The 23,101-nt window shown below is 39.3% G+C and overlaps 1 protein-coding gene across 1 annotated transcript in view; it reads right to left on the bottom strand.

The window, feature by feature from the left end:
* si:ch211-102c2.8 (trichohyalin) overlaps positions 1–23,101 on the bottom strand; it is a 114,109-nt gene that overhangs the window by 51,721 nt on the left and 39,287 nt on the right. Inside the window, exons 9-14 of the mRNA XM_051931940.1 lie at positions 22,517–22,685; positions 18,473–18,565; positions 15,881–15,993; positions 15,260–15,395; positions 8,865–9,035; positions 7,667–7,777 (exon numbers count right to left, since the gene is read on the bottom strand). Coding sequence (XP_051787900.1) covers positions 7,667–7,777; positions 8,865–9,035; positions 15,260–15,395; positions 15,881–15,993; positions 18,473–18,565; positions 22,517–22,685 — 793 coding nt within the window. The remainder of the gene's footprint in view (positions 1–7,666; positions 7,778–8,864; positions 9,036–15,259; positions 15,396–15,880; positions 15,994–18,472; positions 18,566–22,516; positions 22,686–23,101) is intronic.

Below are 23,101 nucleotides of genomic sequence, written 5' to 3'. Positions count from 1 at the left end.
ACAGAGCCTTCTCAGCCAGTTGTTGCAACGGCTGTGCTCTTTCAGTAAAATTTAGAACCCACTGTCTGTAGTAGCCCAGAATACCTAAAACAGACATAACCTGTTGTTTTGTTTAGCTGCAGCTTAACCTTAGAAACTTTATGGCCATTTTTCCCCCAGAAACAGCAACAATTTCTGAGTATCTATTGTACAATCTTCTTTCCGTAGCGCTACATATTATTTCCATCTACATACTGTATCAATGTACTACCTTTTTCCGGCCAGACGCCTTCTAAAATTTTGGGCAAGAGCTTAACCAGAAACACAAAGGGCTTCTCTGTATCCCTGAGGCATGACGGTCCATGTCCATCGGCGGTACCGCGTTTGACGAGATCGGGATGTACGGCGGAGATGCCAGCCTCTGCTTCGGGAGACAAAGGATATTGGGCACGGTGCGGGTGGAAGGAGGATTTCGGGTGGATCACCAGAGGCTCACAGTGGGCTATCCTTTGAAACACTACTTTAGTTATTAAATGGTCAGGAGTATCAAAATACCTGGAGTAACTTGTAACCAGTCTGTTCTTTCAAGGCATTTTTCCATCCATGGCCCTATTTTCTCCATTAACAGTGTGTGATTTAGCTAAGGAAAAATATGAGGCACTATTTTGCCAAGATAATATATGTGCTGTGAGCATGTAAAATGAACAGAAGCAGCTGCCTTTGTGGATGAAATAAAAACACAGTAGATATAAAGGGTTTCGGGGCAAGTACCAGAAGTAAGGAAAGATTTTAGCCAGGTGGTGTCTACTTCTATAGGGAAGTATTGGGCAGTACAGTGTAAAATGTCAGGGGCCTGTAAATAAGGGGTAATTTGACACAACAACTTGGGGGTTGAACAGAAAAAACAAAGCTGATTCAAAAGAAAACGATGCAGTAAGGTATGTCCGCCAGGACGTGACTGGACTTGAAGAGGTTTTGATACTTGAAGAAGATGAGGTTGTCCAGAAGCAGTAAGCACAGTAACAGTTTTGTTCGAGGTAGGGACCTTTGCCAGCAAGCGAGTGGCACCAGTATCGATTAAGAAAACAGTCTCAGTGCCATCAACGAACAATGTCAGTAAAGGATCAGTCTCTGAATTAAGAGTGAGCAAGGGTAGTTGAAAAGAGTGGCTGGAGGTCCCAGCGTTTTCCTACGGCCAGTATTGTTAGTCAGGGGTGGCAGAGGAAACAGGTGGAATAAGGGGAGGTGGGGGCTGTTGCTGTCTGTGAGGGCACTCCCGACGAAAATGTCCAGTTTTACCACAAGCATGGCAAGAGTAGGAATTAACATTGGGATTAAAGGGAGAGGGAATAAAAGGATTATCACCTCGTCCTCTTCCTCGTCCTCGTCCCCTTCCTCTAAAGCCATATCCTCGACCTTGGTCAGGAGCATTCCTGGTATAATAGTTCATCTGTGCTGCCAATAATTTGGCATGAGAGTTCGATTCGGCCTGTTCAGCATGTCGTTTGACTTCATCAAACGTGGCACTTTCCCACTCAATACAGGAAGTGCAGACCTTGTTTTGTATATCAAAGCGCAAACCGGAAACAAAAGGTGGAACTGCAGCTCGGGTGCGGTCATCAGCATTTCCCAAGCCCGAGTGATTAGCCATCAGGTCTTGAATCCTCTGTGCCCATTCATCAACTGTTTCGTCTCTCTTTTGTTTTGCAGCAGAAATAAGGGACCAGTCCGTTCCTTTTTTATATGTTTCTGCAATATTTTGTCTCAACGCCTCCCATTGTGAGTTAAATTCGCCTTCTCCACCTATCCCCTATCCTCGAGTTAAAACTGGGTTCCATACCCATGGAATGTCATTGCGGACACCCCTGCTAACAGTGGCCCATGTGGTCCCAAACTTTCGACGAAGTACCTGGGTCCATTCAGCAGCATTAGGCTTATACATGCTATCTAATTGATCAAGTTGTTCAACAAATTTTAGTCCTCCTACTTCCTTTGGATCTGGAAGTGCATTCACGGCATCTTTTAGTTCTTGGATGTCCCAATTCCGATTTATCATAACTGTTGTGGGATTTTGGGGTCCAGCTGGATGGGCAGGGTTATAATGGGGATTGGGAACTTCTATTAAAGGGCTAGTAAGTGAAGGATTAGAGGAGAAAAAAGTTGGAGCTGGTTTGTGAGTGGAGGTTTGACTTCGAGTGCATTTGGAGACGGGGGTTTGTGTAGTACAGGGTGAGTCATAGTGATCTGTGCCTGGGGAATCATCAGGGGAAACTTCTGCTAGTTGTAGTGCAGGGGGGGACAGTCGGAATGGGGAATAGAGGAGGGGATAATAGAGGTGCCTGAGGTCGGTTCTGAGGAGGGGAAAAAAATAATAGGATAAAGGGAGGGGAAAAAGATAATAGGATAAATCTAAACCTGTCTTCTTTTCTATAAATTTTTTAGGAGACCCATTTTTACGGGGCGTCTGTTGATCCTCCGAAAATAATCCCTCCAGCACTAATGATTTTGATCCCCCTGTGCGGCGATTAACAGGCTTACTGTTATAAATTCCCATTATATCCCCTTGCTCTCCCGGGTTCTGTATTTAATTTTCCAACTATATACTGATTCGCCTAATCCCTTGTACGTATGAATCAGCAAGGCATTAAGTGTGCCACTCACTAAACCTAACTGTTCCCTTCTTAGTTTCAAGGGGAGACACCTCCAACTATCGGTACTGATCCAATTTCCCAGGAGAACACGGCTTTGTTGCTTATTCCGTATGTAGATTTATTTATTCCTTCCTAACAGCAATCCTGCAATCTATGCTCTTTTCGGTTTATATTTCCATACCACCCCGTTACTCGTCCCGTTAGCCTGTCCGCTCACATCCCCGGGTTCCAGCTCAGGTGACTTCGTGTCCGATTCGGTTCAAGTCTCCATCACCTTAAGCAACCCGTTGAGATATGAGTATGACTAGACGGTCAACAGGAAACTCGCCCTCCCGTTATTTAGAAAATAAAAAATATTCGGAAATCCCCCGGTGCTTACCCCAGCCTGGAAATGTGCAAGCTCTGTCTGGAAATCCGTTCAGTCACCGTGGATGTAGCAAAGAGGAGACCAGGGGCTCCTCACGCAAGAACTGTTTCAGGACAAGGCAGTCCTAACTTTTGCCGGAGCTGCATGCTCTGCTGCCGGAGCTGAAGTTGACGGCAGTCCGCTGGTAAGACGGATCACTGAAATGGTCTTGCCGGAGGAGTCGACCGGCCGTCTCTTGCCCCACGTTGGGCGCCAAAACTGTGGACGATATTTGTGACTGAAGACAGAGAAGAAAATTAAAATTAGTCAAAACCTTTTATTAATACATACCAAGCAAGGGTAAAATGTCAGAGAAACACAGTCCCAGGACACCGCGCTTCATCTGCCTCGAGCGCAGATGTCCTTGTTCTTTTATACCTTTCTAATCTCCTGATCGTTGACCACGTAAGCAAAAAATAGCATCCTGACTCATTGTACTTTTCCAATTTTGTAAAGTCATTACCCTAAAGGTATATTTTCTTGTCACACACATCATCAAAAGAAACTTCCAGAAAGTATACATGCTTCTTGTCACGTACGCAAAACACAAACAAGTTTCATCACTCTGTCCTATTTTCTATACACACATACATTTTGTTCAATTACATCTTTTTTTGTTTCCACACTGACATTATACATTATAGCACTTTTCCACATACCTGTGAGGAGTGTGTGAAATTCACCTTAGTAAAAGGTTCAAATAAAATCCACACCTGCATCGGGCAGAAAAGTTACTTTTCATGACATACAGTATATGCACTCACAAGCAACTGTCAAAGACCACTGTAGCTTAATTTTGACTCTTATTTCCCTCTGAAAAGTAACTCTCTTAAAGTGCATGCTGTACTTCTGTCAGTCCCTGCCTACTTCTGCTATCTGTTGAGAATTGAAATACTCTCAGTAGCGCTACCACAGGTTCATCCAAATAACAGACTTTTTTATTGAACAACAAAATACAGTCAAATTGCACAATGGGAGGCTAACAAAATTTTCTATTTTTAAAGGTCAATGGAAACTGATCTAAAATAGATACAAACTGGAAACAAGATACACTAATACTTCAGTGGGGTTCTGATTTATTCGTTTTCTAAGAAAGTCTCTGCTCTCTTTGCCAGACTCTTCTGATTTAAAAGATTTGCTTTCTTACCTTGCCAGTGATCTGCTGCCAGTCAAACTTCTAGTCATACCCAACCTGCTGCCACAGAAATATCTCACCCCATCCAGCCTGTCCAGTCCCGCCTATAAACAACTCTATGCACACTGTTATAATATATTATTGCAAATGCAGAGTAGGCAATGAGTAATTTTTTTCTACTATAATGCTTTTTTTTCTCTTCAGGGACCACCATCCAATTTTGATTTTCAGACTTTCAGAGGGTCCACAGGATTTATTAAGCACTAATATCTGTATAATTTGACCTGGAGAGTTTTTACAATAATTGAATAAATATGGGCTGCTGAAGTGACAGTAATTCAGTAATTCCATCCCAGGTCAAGGAGAGGTGCAGTTATTGACATCTCCTTTTCCATCTGTAGATCAGAGGCTCCAAAAGTTGAGGATCTAATTCCAGTTCCTTTCTGCTGTCTAACTTATGGACTCATGTCTGCAAAGATGTCTTGTGAAAGCTGGCTGGTACTCCAACTATGTATCGATGTTGTGCCTTTTCATTTACAGTGGAGTAGTCGGCAGAATTTGGAATGGAAGGTGACTGAATACATCAAACTTATCACAGTAGTTTTAGCTCTCACAGAACAGCTACAGACCCTTACAGTACAAGTTGCTAATCAGGGAACTAATTTGGAGGAAGTGGAGGAAAGAAGGACAGCTCAGGAGGCAGTCTGAGTAGAAAGGGCCCTTGGCCCCTCCCAGGTACTAAACCTACAGTCGTTTTAAAGCATACCACATGCCGCTAGTGGATGAACTCCTCAATCATTTGGGCAAAGCATTCTTGCTAACCACACTGGATATGACATAAATGTACAGTATTTGCAAAGTCTCTTTACAGAATCCCCGAAGGAAAACAAAATGTTTTTAGCATCTTTAGCAGGCATTAGCATTTTCATGTCCTCTTATTTGGTATACACAGGGCACCGGCCACCTTCCAATGCCTACTTGATAAAGACCGAAGATCCCATAATACCTATAGTTCTGCCTACCTAGATGATATTGTCATCTATTACAGCACCTGGAAGAAACATGTGATGTACAGGATGACAGTCTTGTACTTACTTTGTGAAGCTGGACTTCAAATTAATCTGAAAAAATGCTTTAGTGGTTGGAGGAGTTGCCTGGCCACAGCCCTCTAGGGTTATTGCCAAGTGGCAGTTACAAGCTTTACTAGCGTTTGTGGGGTACTACCGTTGGTTTTTGACTCGTTTTTCTGAGAGAGCAGCTCCCTTGACTAATTTGATTTGAAAGTGGACTCCAAATACTGTTCATTTGGATCTACTAGCTGAGGCAACATTTTGTGACTTAAAACCAGCCTTTATGTCAGTATTCGTTCTCATTTATTTTGATTTCTCTTTACCAGTTTTTCTCCAGATTGACACTTCAGAAACTGGGTTGGGTGGTGTACTAAGCCAAGGCATCAATGGTGTTGACCACCCGGTGTTGTCCCTGAGCTGGAAAGACCATGTATGCAATAGTAGAGAGTAAGGCTCCGGTGATCAAATGGGCTATTAAACAGCTGAGATACTACCAGTTGGAACAGGTGTTCACCAAATGCATATTAACGGTGCCTTACATTGTCCTAAAAATTCAGTGCCATTGTCCTTCTGCATGGGCATCATACATTGCAAGCTCACAATATCAACCAACATTCAGCGTTACACACTTTTTGCACCATTTTGTTTGCATGCCTGATAACAAAAGGCAAAATATGCACTATGGGCAAGCCATGATGAAACAGCTATGTATGATTTTTTTCTATAATGCATGGCGAGTCACTTTTTTTGTTCAGAAGACAGTAGGAAGAAAACAACGGAGGACACAATGTTTGGGTGAGTAAAAGTAATTAGTAACTTCTAGTTTCTTGTTGGTAAACATTTATTCAAATCCATTTCATAAGTCATATCTAATTTTAGAGTTATGTACCAATACAGTATCACGATTTGTAGCAAATATAAATATACTTTGAACAAATCACATTTGAATCATCATAATAATATTACCACTACATGGGCTGAGTTGCAGCAATTTGTGAGACAACAAAATTCCTGCGTCTGGTACTGGGCACATAAAGGGTTTTAGAAATCCTTAAATATAGCACATTCATGTAAATTGTATAATTAGTTACATTCAAACTATAGTTATACACAGTATGTTTTACTGGTACATATATTGTTACATATATGACGTGAATACAGGTAGTCCCCAGGTTACAGACACTCGACCTACGACTTGCGAACTAGGCCGCAGCTGTGACGCATGCGCCTTATTAACTGCCGCTCCATCATCTTTGGCTGGAGGACGCTGCAAGTAGTGGCCGGAGGGGTGCGAATTCGCTGCTTGCGCAGTGTAGTGTCCCTGTGTCCCTCGAGCGGCTCCCTGCGGCAAGCGAGCGGTGACCCGTGGTCCATACTCACTGGGGCCACAGCTATCACTCGTGTGCAGGACAGAGGCTTAATGGGGCGGTTCGCTGTCTGCCTACTATGCCGCCGCAGCTACTGCTCCTGACTGGACACAGGCTGGATGGAGCGGTGTAGGGTGTTTCACTGCCTGCCCACTACACACGGCTCCCCCCGAATCGTTTTCGGTGGGCGGCTGGTAATGCTGCAAGCGGTGACCCGGTTGTGGCTGAACGGAGGCCATTGAGGGTGAACGGGGCGGCGGGGGGTAGGATTGTAGTGTGCTTCGGGTGGCTGCCTGTTGAATGGGGGCGGTGGTGGGCGATTCACTACACGCCTTTGGCCGCACTGTCTTTGTTCTCGGTGGGCAGATGCACGCTGCAGGCTGCATACTGTAGTGGAGGTTGGGTGGGTGGTGAACCGCCCCTTGCTACTCCCATTCATTCTCCATAGCAAGCCTGCTTGTACTGTTACGCACATAGCAGGAAGTTGTCTCTTGTCAGTACACCAGACGTGCTGACGAGGGATACCTGCCTGCTGTGATAGCTGTACAGTGCTGTGCAGAAGAGCTCATCTTAACCTTTTGTCTTCACCCTTCAAGAATGTCTCTGAAACACAAATCTGATGCAAGTGCTGGTGATACAGTAAAGAAGAGAAAAACCATCACCATTGAAAATAAAGTAGAAATAATAAAAAGGTCAGAGAGAGGTGAAACTCCATCATTCATTGGCAGAGCACTTGGTTACAGTCGGTCAACAACAGCATTTATTAAAATAATGTACTTGTTCCGACTTACATACAAATTCAACTTAAGTACAAACCTACAGTCCCTATCTTGTACGTATCCCGGGGACTGCCTGTATTGTAGAAATAAAAACAGCAATATACCCATGTAGAATGTATGATGACAAACCACTATCAGCACCGAAACAACTCTTTCCTATGACAATCATGACCAGTAAAATCAAGAGTCAAGAGAAAACAAAAGATAAATTTAATTTGAGCAGCAGTGCAATTATCTTATGTGTTTCCACTAAAGAAAAATAAGGTAAGACAAACTAACCTGTGTCTGCTTCTCTTGCTGCTGTTTTGTCTGCAGTCTGTAATTTTCCTCTTGCAGAGCAGAAACCTCAGCCACTCGTTCTTCAAGCTGAATCTGACACTCCTCCAATTGCTATTTAAACAATGAACCATATTACTGAGTGCCTTACAAAACAACATCTATGTATATATTAAAAAAAAGAAAAGTCAACTTTCTAATTTCATAAGTAGTGATACAATTTTACGCAACAGTCACATTGACTGTAACATTCTTTCATCTTAATAACTTTGTTCTGGGGCTCCAAAGGTCTGCCATATTTTACGTAATACAAGGTGGCTGAATGAGTCTTCAAGTTAGGAGTGTAGCAAAGTCAACAGTATTAAATCACTTCTACTGCTCAGTTAAAAAGATCTCCATTAGCCCGCTGCTGATCTGATTCTCTTAGCTTGTGGTCCAGTTTTCCTTAGGACAGGCATCTCTCAGGTTTGATTTGACTTTAAAAATTCAAAACTTACTATTTAATATTTTATATGTATGTACAATGTGTTTCATTTACTAATACATTTGTTATGCTGCTGGGTAATCACAAATGTGATCTGAGATTTTTCAGGTAAGGAAGACAGAAGCTTTGAAGTAAGTTATACTTACTAATCATGACACAGAAGAGTTGCATGGTTATTAGCAAGTAAGAATTTCACTGTACTCTGTGACAGCCTATTAACTACATCCCTAAAATGTACACCATAAGACAGAAAGTAGCTCTGGAAAAATGATCATTTAATTAAAGGGCACACTTGCGCACACACAAGATCAATTTAAAGTCACCAAATAACCTAATCTGTACATTTTTGGGATAAAAAAAGAAAACTATGCAGGAAAAAAAGAGAACATGCAAACTGCACACACAGAGTGAGGTGCTGTCGTAATAGGAAATATTTTTAACAGAGATGCTGCTTAACCATGTGATTGGTTAAATGATACATATGGTGATCATATGATATAGTCATAGTGTGCAAATGTGTTAGGCACAAGCTTTAGTTAGTGTTCAGTATACAGAAATACGAAAATTTCAGAACAGCATTATCCCACAATCCTTGATTTTAAGTAACAGTAAATGAAAGCACAATATATACTTACTGAATAGAAGAAAGAATTGATATTTTATTTTTAACAGTTGTAAGATGTTTTGCATTTCAACATATTTTGGTGTAAGCTTTACCTCTTGTAGTAGGTCAACTTTTTCACGGGAGCGGCGTTGCTCAGCAAAAAGATCACTCTTAGCATTGTTCAGCTGGCGCTCCAACTCTTGCATCTCAAGCATTGTCTGCTTGACTTCATTTTGCCGGCCGCAGAACTTAGATTCTTTCCATTCTGGGCTGAAAGCTGTTGCCTGCATTAATAACAAAGTCAATGACATACAAGCCAGAAGCAGCAACAGACAGACAGACAGACAGACAGACAGACAGACAGACAGACAGACAGACAGACAGACAGACAGACAGATAGATAGATAGATAGATAGATAGATAGATAGATAGATAGATAGATAGATAGATACTTTATTAATCCCAAGGGGAAATTCACAAATACACTATACAGTATATATATTGTCACTATACAGTACAATAACTCATTTGATGAACGTTACACGACAATTGGCTGCAAGAAATAAATCAATTAATGGCACTCATCAAATTATGTTTTGTTTTTTATAGGTAGTTTCATGATGAGCATAGGATGCAAGGCAATGATGACGGCAATTCATGGACAGGACGCCAGTCCATCATAGTGTGAACACACTGGGGCCAATTTAGCAAAGCCAATTTAATTAAATGTATTTATTTATATGTTATAGTTTTTATTATTTTTATTTTATGCAGGTTTTAGTGATATTTTCTAAATTTTTATTGACTTTGTATATTTCTTTTAGTAATTTGTATCTACTATGTCATTTTAGAATATTCATTGTTGTTATATGTTTCTTCAAAGTAGAACTAGAGACAAATACTAATCATTGTACAGTAGGCTATAATGATAATACATAGGCAAAGACAACAATGGCATTCAATCATTCATATATCCATTTCCTGAATGCGCTTTTTTCACTAGTAGATACTTTGGTAGTCGCATCATGCAGCATACTGCTTTGCACCAAAACCAGCCTTACATGGGCGCAACAGTGCCTCAACATGTATGATGGGATGGATGGAAGGATAGATGGATGGATGGATAGATATACACAAACACACTCACACTATGTTCGGAACATATACCAGAATTACTAAAATGGAAGAAAATTACAGTGAGGCATTATGCAGGGGTATTGCTGTTGATATAAAGGAGCCCCAGCAGTGTTTTTGACACACTTCTGCTGAATAATTCATTGCCTGAAAGTACAGTCGTGGCCAAAAGTTTTGAGAATGACACAAGTATTGGTTTTCACAAAGTTTGCTGGTACCAAAACATCCACCGAGAGCAACTTCTCCCAACCATCCAAGAACTGTTTGGTGATGAACAATGCCTTTTCCAGTGTGATGGAGCACCGTATCATAAAGCAAAAGTGATAACTAAGTGGCTTGGGGAACAAAACATCGAAGTTTTGGGTGGTCCATGGCCAGGAAACTCCCTAGACCTTAATGCCACTGAGAACTTGTGGTCAGACCTCAAGAGGCGGGTGGACAAACAAAAACCCACAAATTCTGACAAACTCCAAGCATTGATTATGCAAGAATGGGCTGACATCAGTCAGGATTTGGCCCAGAAGTTGATTGACAGCATGCCAGGTCAAATTGCAGCGGTCTTTGAAAAAGAAGGGCCAACGCTGCAAATATTGACTCTTTGTATAGACTTAATGTAATTGTCAATAAAAGCCTTTGAAACTTATGAAATGATTGTAGTTATACTTCAGTATACCATAGAAACATCTGACAAAAAGATCTAAAAACACTGAAGCAGCAAGCTTTGTGAAAACCAATACTTGTGTCACTCTCAAATCTTTTGGCCACGACTATACTCAGTGTCAGTGTGTCAGAGAGGATGTGCAGCATTGTTCATAATGTCGCTTAGTTTTGTTTTAATTCCCTTCTTTGTTAATAACTCCAGGGGATCCAGAATGTGTCCTACAGTGCATCCGGAAAGTATTCACAGCGCATCACTTTTTCCACATTTTGTTATGTTACAGCCTTATCCCAAAATGGATTAAATTCATTTTTTTCCTCAGACTTCTACACACAACACCCCATAATGACAATGTGAAAAAAGTTTTATTTTTAAATAGTTTTATTAAAGATAAAAAAACTGAGAAAGCACATGTATATAAGTATTCACAGCCTTTACCATGAAGCTCAAAATTGAGCTCAGGTGCATCCTGTTTCCCCTGATCATCCTTGACATGTTTCTGCAGCTTAATTGGAGTCCACCTGTGGTAAATTCAGTTGATCGGACATGATTTGCAAAGGCACACACCTGTCTATATAAGGTCCCACAGTTGACAGTTCATGTCAGAGCACAAACCAAGCATGAAGTCAAAGGAATTGTCTGTAGACCTCAGAGACAGGATTGTCTCGAGGCACAAATCTAGGGAAGGTTACAGAAAAATTTCTGCTGCTTTGAAGGTCCCAATGAGCACAGTGGCCTCCATCATCCGTACGTGGAAGAAGTTCGAAACCACCAGGACTCTTCCTAGACCTGGCCGGCCATCTAAACTGAGCGATCGGGGGAGAAGGGCCTTAGTCAGGGAGGTGACCAAGAACCCGATGGTCTCTCAGTCAGAGCTCCAGAGGTCCTCTGTGGAGAGAGGAGAACCTTCCAGAAGGACAACCATCTCTGCAGCAATCCACCAATCAGGCCTGTATGGTAGAGTGGCCAGAAGCCACTCCTTAGTAAAAGGCACATGGCAGCCCGCCTGGAGTTTGCCAAAAGGCACCTGAAGGACTCTCAGACCATGAGAAAGAAAATTCTCTGGTCTGATGAGATAAAGATTGAACTCTTTGGTGTGAATGCCAGACATCACGTTTGGAGGAAACCAGGCACCGCTCAACACCAGGCCAATACCATCCCTACAGTGAAGCATGGTGGTGGCGGCATCATGCTGTGGGGATGTTTTTCAGCGGCAGGAACTGGGAGACTAGTCATGATAAAGGGAAAGACGACTGCAGCAATGTACAGAGACATCCTGGATGAAAACCTGCTCCAGAGTGCTCTTGACCTCAGACTGGGGCGACGGTTCATCTTTCAGCAGGACAACAACCCTAAGCACACAGCCAAGATATCAAAGGAGTGGCTTCAGGACAACTCTGTGAATGTCCTTGAGTGGCCCAGACTTGAATCCGATTGAACATCTCTGGAGAGATTTTAAAATGGCTGTGCACCGACGCTTCCCATCCAACCTGATAGAGCCTGAGAAGTGCTGCAAAGAGGAATGGGCGAAACTGGCCAAGGATAGGTGTGCCAAGCTTGTGGCATCATATTCAAAAAGACTTGAGGCTGTAATTGCTGCCAAAGGTGCATCGACAAAGTATTGAGCAAAGGCTGTGAATACTTATGTACATGTGATTTCTCAGTTTTTTTATTTTAATAAATTTGCAAAAACCTCAAGTAAACTGTTTTCACGTTGTCATTATGGGGTGTTGTGTGTAGAATTCTGAGGAAAAAAATGAATTTAATCCATTTTGGAATAAGGCTGTAACATAACAAAATGTGGAAAAAGTGATGCGCTGTGAATACTTTCCGTATGCACTGTATAACTGAGCCTGCCCTTTTAATTAGTTTGTTGATTTGGTGAGCCTCTCTTGAATTGATATTACCAGCCCAGCACACCACAGCATAAAAAAATTGCTTGGCCATCACAGAGCTGTAGAAGATGTGAAGGATGTTACTACCCACATTAAAGGAATGCAGTCATCTATGCCCTTTCTTATATAGTTCTTCTATGTTAGGATAGGCCAGGTTTAGAACTGTACATGGAAGAATAAACAAAATAAAAATGTAAAAATAAAAATGCATAGTAATGTAAATTCAAGCCTAACGTTTAAATGCAAAAGTAAAATGAGCAACACATTAAAAAATAGCTTGCCTTAATGATAGAAGTATCAAAAATAAAACAAGTAACTTGGAGTTGTATATAGAGGAGCATAATTCTGATATTATAACAGTAACAGAAACCTGGCAAAATGTCAAAGATGGGGATGAGTATAACATAGAGGAATACACATTTATTAGGAAGGACAGAAAGATCAGAATTTAAAAGTAAGTCCTGTTCAGTTGGACGATGAGCCCCATCTTAGTGAGAAAATGTGGCTTCATTTGAGAAGCATTAGGGAAAGGAGCCTTATTTTAGGAGTGTGTTATAGACTTGCAATGCATGCAGTAATTTCAATGCATATATTTTTAGTAATATTAAAAAGGCAAGTTTAAAGGAGGATATTATAATCATGGGGGATTTAACACAGTATGTTAAAAGTACCTACACAGGGAAAAGCCTGTGTAGATTTAGTATTTTGTAATAATCAGAATAGACTTGAGGTGATTGAACCACTAGGGAAAAGTGACCATAATATAATACAATTCTCAGTGTTTTGTAAGTGCACAAATGCAAAGACCAGAATTGTTAAGATTAACTTTGGTAGCAGATTAATTTTGAGCAGATGTGGCAAAGTCTAAGGAGGTTGGAGTGGTATAAGCTTTTAAGTATGGAGATAGTTAAGAAGCAGTGGAATGGGTTCAAAAATGTTTTACATATGATGCAGTACAGGTATATCTCAAAACTTGGAATTAGTAAGATTAAAAAAAACTCAGCAATGGGTTAATAAGGAGATGAGAAAGAAGCTGCAAAGCAAAATACAGTTGTATAAGGTTTATAAGATTAATAACTCCATTGTAAGGCATATGAGAGCATTAGGGCAACGACCGAGATTAAGGGAAAAATATTGCAGATAAGGCAAAATATAACCCAAACAGATTCTTTCAGAATTTTAGTGGTAAAAGAACAGCCAAGGAGGAGGTGAACTGTATAAGGAATAGTAACAGGGAATTAAAAAATAGAGACAGTGAATTAGCAGATGCTCTAAACTTGCATTTTTCCTTCACATGTGAGGAACTGGATAACTTCCCAGTAGTAACAGGGACTATTAAGGTGGTACTGAGTGATATGGAAATTGTAGAGGGAGGAGTACTGCTTAGATTATATAGATTGAAATCAAACAGATCATAAGGAAAGATAATAGTTATCCTTGAGCTCCTAAGGAGGTTAGTAAATACATATAAACCATTGATGCACTGAATACTGGGGAAATTCTGAAAGAATAGAAAATGGCAAATATTACCCCATTATATAAAAAAGGCGATTGTACTTATTCAAGCAACTATAGGCCAGTGAGCTTAACGTGTATCACAGGTAAATTAATGGAAGGAATTATTAAGGAAAAGACACAAAGCAAGAACAGGAGTTTTACTGAACAGTCAGCATGGGTTTAGGTGAGGGAGGTCACGGTTTATTAACATGATGGAATTAATTGAGGAAACTACAAAAGGATGCGATATGATCAAAATGGTGCATACAATATTATTTATCTTGACTTTCAGAATCAGACTATTTTCAGTCCAGAATCGTTTCAGAATATCTGCAAGTGACATTGCTTGGTATTTATAGTTTGAGGTGTACAGAGTGAAGAGAAAAGGAGACAGGACTGTTTCTTGTGGTGCTCCAGTGTTGCTCACATTCATATCAGAGACACAGTCCTTGAGTCTCACAAACTTCAGTCTGCCCAAGACATAGTCCATTATTCAGATCACCAAAGGCTCATTCAACTGCATATCTCTGAACTTACCCCTTAACAGGGATGGCTGGATGATACAGAAGGCACTGGAGAAATCAAAAAACATAACCCTCACAGTGCTATTTTCTTTGTCCAGGTGAGAATTAGCATTGTGGAACAGTCTTTGTCTGATAAGCAAATTACAGTAGGTCCATGTGGTCTACCACAAGAGGGACATGCATATGCATACACATATTCACAGAAACTCACAAACTCAGTGACAGTGTTATTCTTTGCTGGTAAACTCTTTCAGCACATTAAGCAATTCTGACTATAAGAATAACTCAACAACAAAACTCACATGCTCTGAGAACTAAAAAAACTAATTATGTATCAGAGGGAAAAATGAGTGGCTGATGCTCCAAAAAGATATAATTGTGTGCCATCACCCCATCTGCCTCCTAAATAACCTTTTCTCAGAAATTAAACCTTTGATCAAAAACAATTATTTGTAAATTCAAATTATATTTGGGGCACAAGTAAAGATACCTAAAACAATTTGAGGTTTTCACCCCTTCCTCGCTACAAGTTCAGTCTAAGGAGGTTAAGGATACAGTGTTGCTTTTATTTTGCATAATAATAAAGTTAACAAATAAAATTCCTCATGAGTAATTATTATTTCTTCTTCTTTATTGAACTATGCAAAATCCAAAAATAAAAGGTAAACTGTTATAATATTAACCATTTATTAAATGTAATATTAAGTACAAAGAAGCTAAAGCATATTAAAAAACTCAGGCTCAAAATAAATAAATAATTGTTATTGCTTTATGAAGGAAATGCACATAAAAATACTCACTTCATATTGATGGGTACCCATTTGGCTTTTCTGGGCAGCTGAACACTTTCTTCTGAGCAGTTTCAGTTCTTCTTCTAGAGCCTGTACCTCTTTTAGATATGTGTCCCGTCTGTATTCCAGGAATACCAGCTCTGTTCTTTGGAAAATGTATTGTCAAATTATTCAGAAAACCAATGTGGCAATTCAGTCGTGCCTCTACTGACATTCTAGTGTGAAAATGGCTACAAACTGCTGCATTTGCTTTCCTCTCTGAAAGACTGTAAATCACAATGAGCTCGGCCAGTCACTGAAGAGGACAGAGTTTTTAGAGACATCTGAAGGAACACACTTGTTGTGTACTCCTTTTGTCTGCCAGCCTTGTTGTTAAAGTTTCATTTAACCAGTGGTTATTACTGGAACTGTGTCAGTAATACTTATTTACTGTACTTGTGCTTTCTGATGCTAAACAATTATATTGCAAGGTGGTGAAGGGTTGTGATCAAGAATGGGAATTCAAGAAAAAAACACACAAACATACACTATACATACATACAGTATGTACAAATATACAGCATTTCTTACACATACATCTCATCACTAAAGTCAAATAATGCATTACACTAACCACTTTACATTAAATACCTTGTTTCTTCTACTTGGCTTTTACTTTCTCTCAACTGTGATTCAAGAATTCTTGCCTCTTTTTTACTTTTCTCGATGGCTGTTTTCACAGAATCCAACTCCTGGACAGCATACTGAAGATAAACATAATACTAAAATTAATAAATTATGTATGTTGAACTACCCCTTTTTAACCACTTTATATTTTTTTGAAATTCTTGCAGACATACACGTTTTGTTTTATTGTATATTCATAGTAAGCATCCAATCCATCCTAGAGCATTCTAGAATCCTTCAGCATTTCATTCTCAATACCATTAATTAACTTGAACTTTTTTTGTAAACAATTATTTATTAAATATTTCCAATATAGCCACTAAAAAACTGTTCAGAATATTTATAACGGAAAATTATACTCTGATGATGCACCAACCACCCCCTCCCCCCCCCCCCCCCCCCCCATCCTGTTAATGATAACTGAGTATCTAAATTTTACAGTTTATTACACATGGAGTTACCTACATCTCAAAATAACTTGAATTTTTGTCACAACTATCCAGAAAACAAATAAGAATCTACACCAGATGACTACATGGATTTTTGCATAGGTATAGTATTTGCCATCTTAGTTTCATTTCCTGTATTTCCAAGCAATAAATAAGTCAACCCAAGTCAGCATCCCTCGAGTTCTGCAGGACCAAACTGTGCTCATTGCTGGTAATGGCAGCGGGGAGGGGGGATGTGAATTTGGAATGTGTTGTAATTGTAGAGGAATAAAATCCGCTTCTGGCCCTTTATGACAGTAATATAATTTTACCCTTTAATGCAAAGAAACAATTTGTTAGGATGTACAAACGCAGATAATAAGAAATTTAGATGAACTTAACAACCTGTTTATCTAGACAAATTGTTTCTCTCTGTTATAAATGTTCTCTTTTGGAAAACTTTTTTTAAGTCAAGTTGGACAGTGTATCAGTGCACTGTGCTCCCAGTTCTCAGAATATTCTGACTAAAATATAATTTGGTGGGCATCATAATCTCTTCTTTTAAAGAGTCTGGAAGACACTTGATTTACTAGGATTCTACAAGTAAAACATATTGCTTTTTATCCAACAGGTACATACTAAACCAAACTGAATTATACTTACTGTATATTGTATTATATGCTTATATCTCAAAAAATGTATGTCCATTTAGGTTCAATTTTTATTTTGTCAATGGTACAAATTAATTTTCATTTAGGCATTAAAGTAATTAATGATTTAGTGGTTGCAGTATTTGTAAATTAATCAAAAACCAGCAGAAATATAATTGCATTAAATATTATGCAGATATGGTCATTTTTATACTTAAATGGAGACTGATACACAGCTAGCAGGGTAAGCTTTCCCTTTTTTTAATCATTGGCCTTTGTTTATATGCATACATTGCAATGTGTAGGTTATATTTTAAGATATTAACTATACAGAATATAAAGATAAATAAATTAAAGGTATACCTGGTCAAAATGTTTTATGAAAATGTTCTACATTGTAACACTAAAAGTATTAAGTATATGCATTTACTTTGGTAAAATTGCATAATGTTTATTTACTTTTGTCTTCTTAATGTTGCTGGGTAAAGTGTAACCTGATAAATGTGTCTAATAAGGTGAGGCCAATGGTGGAGAGCCAATCCTGGACGGTTTATCAATAGACGTTTTACAAAAAGCTTGGTAGTATTTTCACTCTGAGTAATGAGTACCTGCTACAAAGGGGTAGTATTTTCAAAATACACAAATTGACCTTTTGTGTTTTGGTGAGATCTGGACTTTCTGAAAATGGGAAAGAGTGAAATTTGTTTTGCATTTGGAAATGAAAGAAGTGGCTTATGTGTACCTAACTCTTTTAATGGTCTGCTGTACAGCAATGACTAGGGCTGCCAGAAAGCAACACAACATTGTACTCTCAGATATTATGTGCTCTCCCCAATACTACAGTATGTATGACCCTCATTTATTAGTGACCACAATTTATCTTCCTACAACAAAAGCACACAAACATACTCATGCACTCTATAAATGAATAAAATCTCAAAGATTAGTACTTACTACTCCAAAAAATAAATTTGATATATGAGTAAATACGTAATAGTTTAAAAATTAGAAGTTATTTTAATTAATGTAAACATTGTTTTATACATTTTTAATAGGCACCACAGTGGTTTAACTACTAGTACTGTATTCCCTCTCATATCCTAAAAGTGCGTTTGACTCTGTCTGGAGGTGGAGAGGCTGCCTACTTAAAGACTGGCTCACAATAACTCTGAACTTGATTAAATGGAATTGATAATGAATGCATAGATATATAAAATGTCTTTATAGCAATATTACTTTTCAAAAATAAAATTTACTTTAAATATGTATATACCAGTAAAGGTAGAAAATTATTTAATCCCAGCAAAATTATAATTTTGTTTATGAAATATAAAAAAAACATGGGCAGTCATCTTTAGTTATAACCAACAATCTCCAATGCTCCTCAAAAAAACTGAATGTTCAACATTATTTTTTGGAGACCAAATATGGAAATTTGTCAAATGGAGTAAAGAAATTAATCTTATTTTCTGGCAGACCTTTCTCAACTGAAGAACACTGCTCAATGCTTTATCAGCATCTCGTAACTCGTATTTCTTCTGTAACAGACTGTCTTCCATCACAGTATGATCCTGTCAATTAGATATTAATAAATGTAGTAAGACACTTAATACAATTTACAGAAAACAGTACTGAATATCTAATATTGAACAGCTGAGTTAAATATTTTGTAAGTATGGGTAAATTAGCATTAAACTTCAAAAAATAAGTTTGTGAATAAAAGGAGAATCAGATCAGATTTGCCTTCAGCACCTGTTAAAGCTTGTCATTCACATGGAATCACTGAAGTGAAATAATTGGCTGATCTAATAAAAAAGTATTCTTTAGCAGAGTCAAGCATCATTCTTGTTAGCAAAACTGATATCATCACTGCAACATAAAAGACTCACAATTAAAGCACTGTTAATCTAACAATAGCACTCAGATTTAGAGCTAAAAGTAAATAAATAAATGATTACAGCTGGGTTAACTCAAAATTATGGTTAAATGTCCAATATTAAAATGATATTTGTTTACAATTTGCAAAAAAAAGAATTACTGGTTATCACCCAGAACTGTGACTTTGATTTGAACGTATTGCTAGAACTAAGAATAAATAGATAGAACAAATATGTTGGAGGAGGAGTTTCAGACCAGGCAGTTCCCATGTCTATGCTAAGGTAACAGAGTAATACTATAAAGTGGAATACCTTTCCAGTTAGCTTTGAAACACTAAAATGGTCAGATACCTTCTTCATCTTCTTTCGGCTGCTCCCGTTAGGGGTTGCCACAGCGGATCATCTTCTTCCATATCTTTATGTTCTCTGCATCTTGCTCTGTTACACCCATCACCTGCATGTCCTCTCTCACCACATCCATAAACCTTCTCTTGGGCCTTCCTCTTTCCTGGCAGCTCTATCCTTAGCATCCTTCTCCCAATATACACAGCATCTCTCCTCTGCACATGTCCAAACCAACACAATCTCGCCTCTCTGACTTTGTCTCCCAAACGTCCAACTTGAGCTGACCCTCTAATGTACTCATTTCTAATCCTATCCATCCTCATCACACACTGTGCAAATCTTAGCATTTTTAACTCTGCTACCTCCACCTCTGTCTCCTGCTTTCTGGTCAGTGCCACTGTCTCCAACCCATATAACATAGCTGGTCTCACTACTGTCCTATAGACATTCCCTTTCACTCTTGCTGATACCCGTCTGTCACAAATTACTCCTGACACTCTTCACCCATTCCACCCTGCCTGCACTCTCTTTTTCACCTCTCTTCCACAATCCCCATTATTCTGTACTGTTGATCCCAAGTATTTAAACTCCTCCACCTTCGCCAACTCTACTCTCTGCATCCTCACCATTCCACTGACCTCCCTTTCATTTACACACATGTATTCTGTCTTGTTCCTACTGACCTTCATTCCTCTCCCCTTTACAGCATATCTCCATCTCTCCAGGGTCTCCTCAACCTGCTCCCTACTATCGCTACAGATCACAATGTCATCAGCAAACATCATAGTCCACGGGGACTCCTGTCTAATCTCATCTGTCAACCTGTCCATCACCATTGCAAATAAGAAAGGGCTCAAAGCCGATCCCTTATGTAATCCCACCTCCAACATGAATGCATCCATCACTCCTACCTCAAACCTCACCACTGTCACACTTCCCTCGTACATATCCTGTACAACTCTCACGTACTTCTCTGCCACTCCAGACTTCCTCATATAATACCACAGCTCCTCTCGTGGCACCCTGTCATCTGCTTTCTCCAGGTCCACAAAGACACAATGCAAATTCTTCTGGCTTTCTCTAAACTTCTCCATCAACATCCTCAGAGAAAACATTGCATCTGTGGTGCTCTCTCTTGGCATGAAACCATACTACTGCTGACTAATCATCACCTCACTTCTTAACCTAGCTTCCACTACTCTTTCCCATAACTTCATGCTGTGGCTCATCAATTTTATTCCCCTGTAGTTACTGCAGTCTTGCACATCCCACTTATTCTTAAATATTGGCACCAGTACACTTCTTCTCCACTCCTCAGGCATCCTCTCACTTTCCAAGATTCCATTAAACAATCTGGTTAAAAACTCCACTGCCATCTCTCCTAAACACCGCCATGCTTCCATAGGTATGTCATCTGGACCAACGGCCTTTCCATTTTTCATCCACTTCATAGCTGTCCTTACTTCCTCCTTGCTAATCCGTTGCACTTCCTGATTCACTATCTCTACATCATCCAACCTCTTCTCTCTGTTGTTCTCTTCATTCATCAGCCTCTCAAAGTACTCTTTCCATCTGCTCAACACACTCTCCTCGTTTGCGAATACGTTTTCATCTTTATCCTTTATCACCCTAACCTGCTGCACATCTTTCCCAGCTTGGTCCCTTTGTCTAGCCAATCTGTATTGTTTATAGTTTTTCTGTTTCTTATTTTCAGTCTAATGAAAAGCTACAGTATGTGCATCCTAGTAATATTAGGTGTAAGATGAGAATTATCCTTAGACATGCGAGTAGTCTACTATAGGGCAAACTAACTCTCAATCACTGTGAGTTGCCAATTAGCAGAACATGTGGGGGCAGCGATGCTAAGAACTGACCCAGGTGCCGTCCAATAATTAGTTAGTTAATAAACCAGTGGAAAATTTTTAAATGTAACTCTCTACTAGCCACATTTTACTAGCTTATGCAAACATTTCCTCTTGCTACACAGTTTCCCATTTTAGTTCACATCCTGGAAAATTAACCTTAAGCATCACTTTTGGACATATTTTTATAATTTTTTTCCATCTAAGGGTTTTCTGAAAATAATGTAATATTGCATGTGCTGATAAGGCCACTACCACTCAATTAAAGTACTGTGCAGTCACCTGTGATGCTGGGAGGGATGAGGATGCTCCAAATACTAATGGAACTTACTGTATCAGATCTTCTGGGATTGTGCTTCATAACAATAATAAAAAACCCTTTACCACATGTATATATTGTATAGGACCCAGTAGGGCTGGGTCCTCATTTGGCCATTGAAACCTGTGAGGGGTGCCAGGTGAGAACTGGCATCCCAGCCAGAGCTGTAATAAATACTTACCTGGCCAGGATTCCCATGGCATTGAAATATCAGGGCAAGACAATTTGTGCAGGGCATTGTCTTGCCATGCTAGGTAGCAGCCCTCCTGGGTTACGGTACCACCATGGAGTCCCACAGGGCACGTTGGGAACTGGAGTTCAGCCCTGTTGGGTTCTATTGGTGCTGCCAGGGGGCGCTGAGGGGACAAGCAAGCCCTGCTTTGTTGGGCTCCAGCCTCACCTGGAAGTACTCCCAAACCACAGTCTCAGGACACCAGAAGTACTTAAGAGTTTTGGATAAAAGGAGTAGCCTGCCTCAGCTCGGACAGCCAGAGTCAGGAGGAGGACAAAGCTTCTGAGAGGAGCGGAGGAGAAAGAGACAGATAAACAGAGTTGTGGTTGTGGTGTGCGAAGCTATTACTTATAAGAGTTTCACACAATAAATCTCATGACTTCACTAGAACTTGTGTCCGAGCCTGTTTTGTTGGGAGTTTGGGAGCTGCAGTGTCCCCTTGGGACCACAACTCCTACAGATTTATCTTTAATGGCATTTTGTCAGCTGGAGTTTTTGTTTTCCTCTTCTCCTTGCCCATTTGACCACTGTATTGAACTCTGACTTTTACAGTTATAACTATTAGAGACATGCATGTAAAAACTGAGCACAACTGATAGCAATCTAAGTTAAGCACAATCCCATGTATTTCATTTTCATTTATATTAATGTGTTGTTTGTACTGTTTATTTAACCTTTGTTTATTTATTTTCTTTGCAAATTATAATTATTTCTTTTTTAAATCTTGTAAGACACCTCAAGTTATACTTTTTGTATGAAAATATGCTATATAAATTAATGTAAATAAAAGTACACAGCAAAAATAACTTCAAATCTGGACCACAGTTTTGTAATTTTTGTTAATACATTACTAGAAAATCACATTTCATCTCATTTTTTCTACTCACTTGCTTTGCCCGAGTAACATTTGGTAAAACTTCATTTTGGCATGGCTCATTAATTTGCATTTGGCTTTTGTTCCACCTTGTTGGGCTATGAATCCTCAATGTGCAGCTGTTTTTCACAGACATATCATCACTTTCATCATCTGTCATTGTCTTTTCTGAACAATCATACCTAAAATGATTGACAAAGGGACTTAACTGTAGTATTATGACTGAAAGGCAACATCTCTTTTTACTGGTTATAATGTACAGTATTATATCAAGAGAGATCCTTATGATATGCAATTGTGTGTGGCCTGTCCACTATAACTGTTTAATTTGTTGTAAGGAGAACACTCAGAATTGAAGGTAAGCCAAGACTGTGAATGCAATTAAAATAAACAACCATGCTTGGATAATAAGCCTTTATTATAAAATCCTCAGAATTTGTGTGGGAAACTGATTTACTATAATAAATACACCTACACCCAGCATTGTGCCTTGTGCCATTATGGCTGCATTAAATAATGGATGTAATAGCTAAAAACGCATATATTTAGTATGTAGATTGATATCATAATGATAGGAACAGTAGATTGGGACAGTATT

Source organism: Erpetoichthys calabaricus, chromosome 1, assembly GCF_900747795.2.
Source record: "Erpetoichthys calabaricus chromosome 1, fErpCal1.3, whole genome shotgun sequence".
NCBI lineage: Eukaryota > Metazoa > Chordata > Cladistia > Polypteriformes > Polypteridae > Erpetoichthys > Erpetoichthys calabaricus.
Note: the sequence above shows the minus strand (reverse complement) of the source record. Positions and strands in the feature narration are given on the sequence as shown.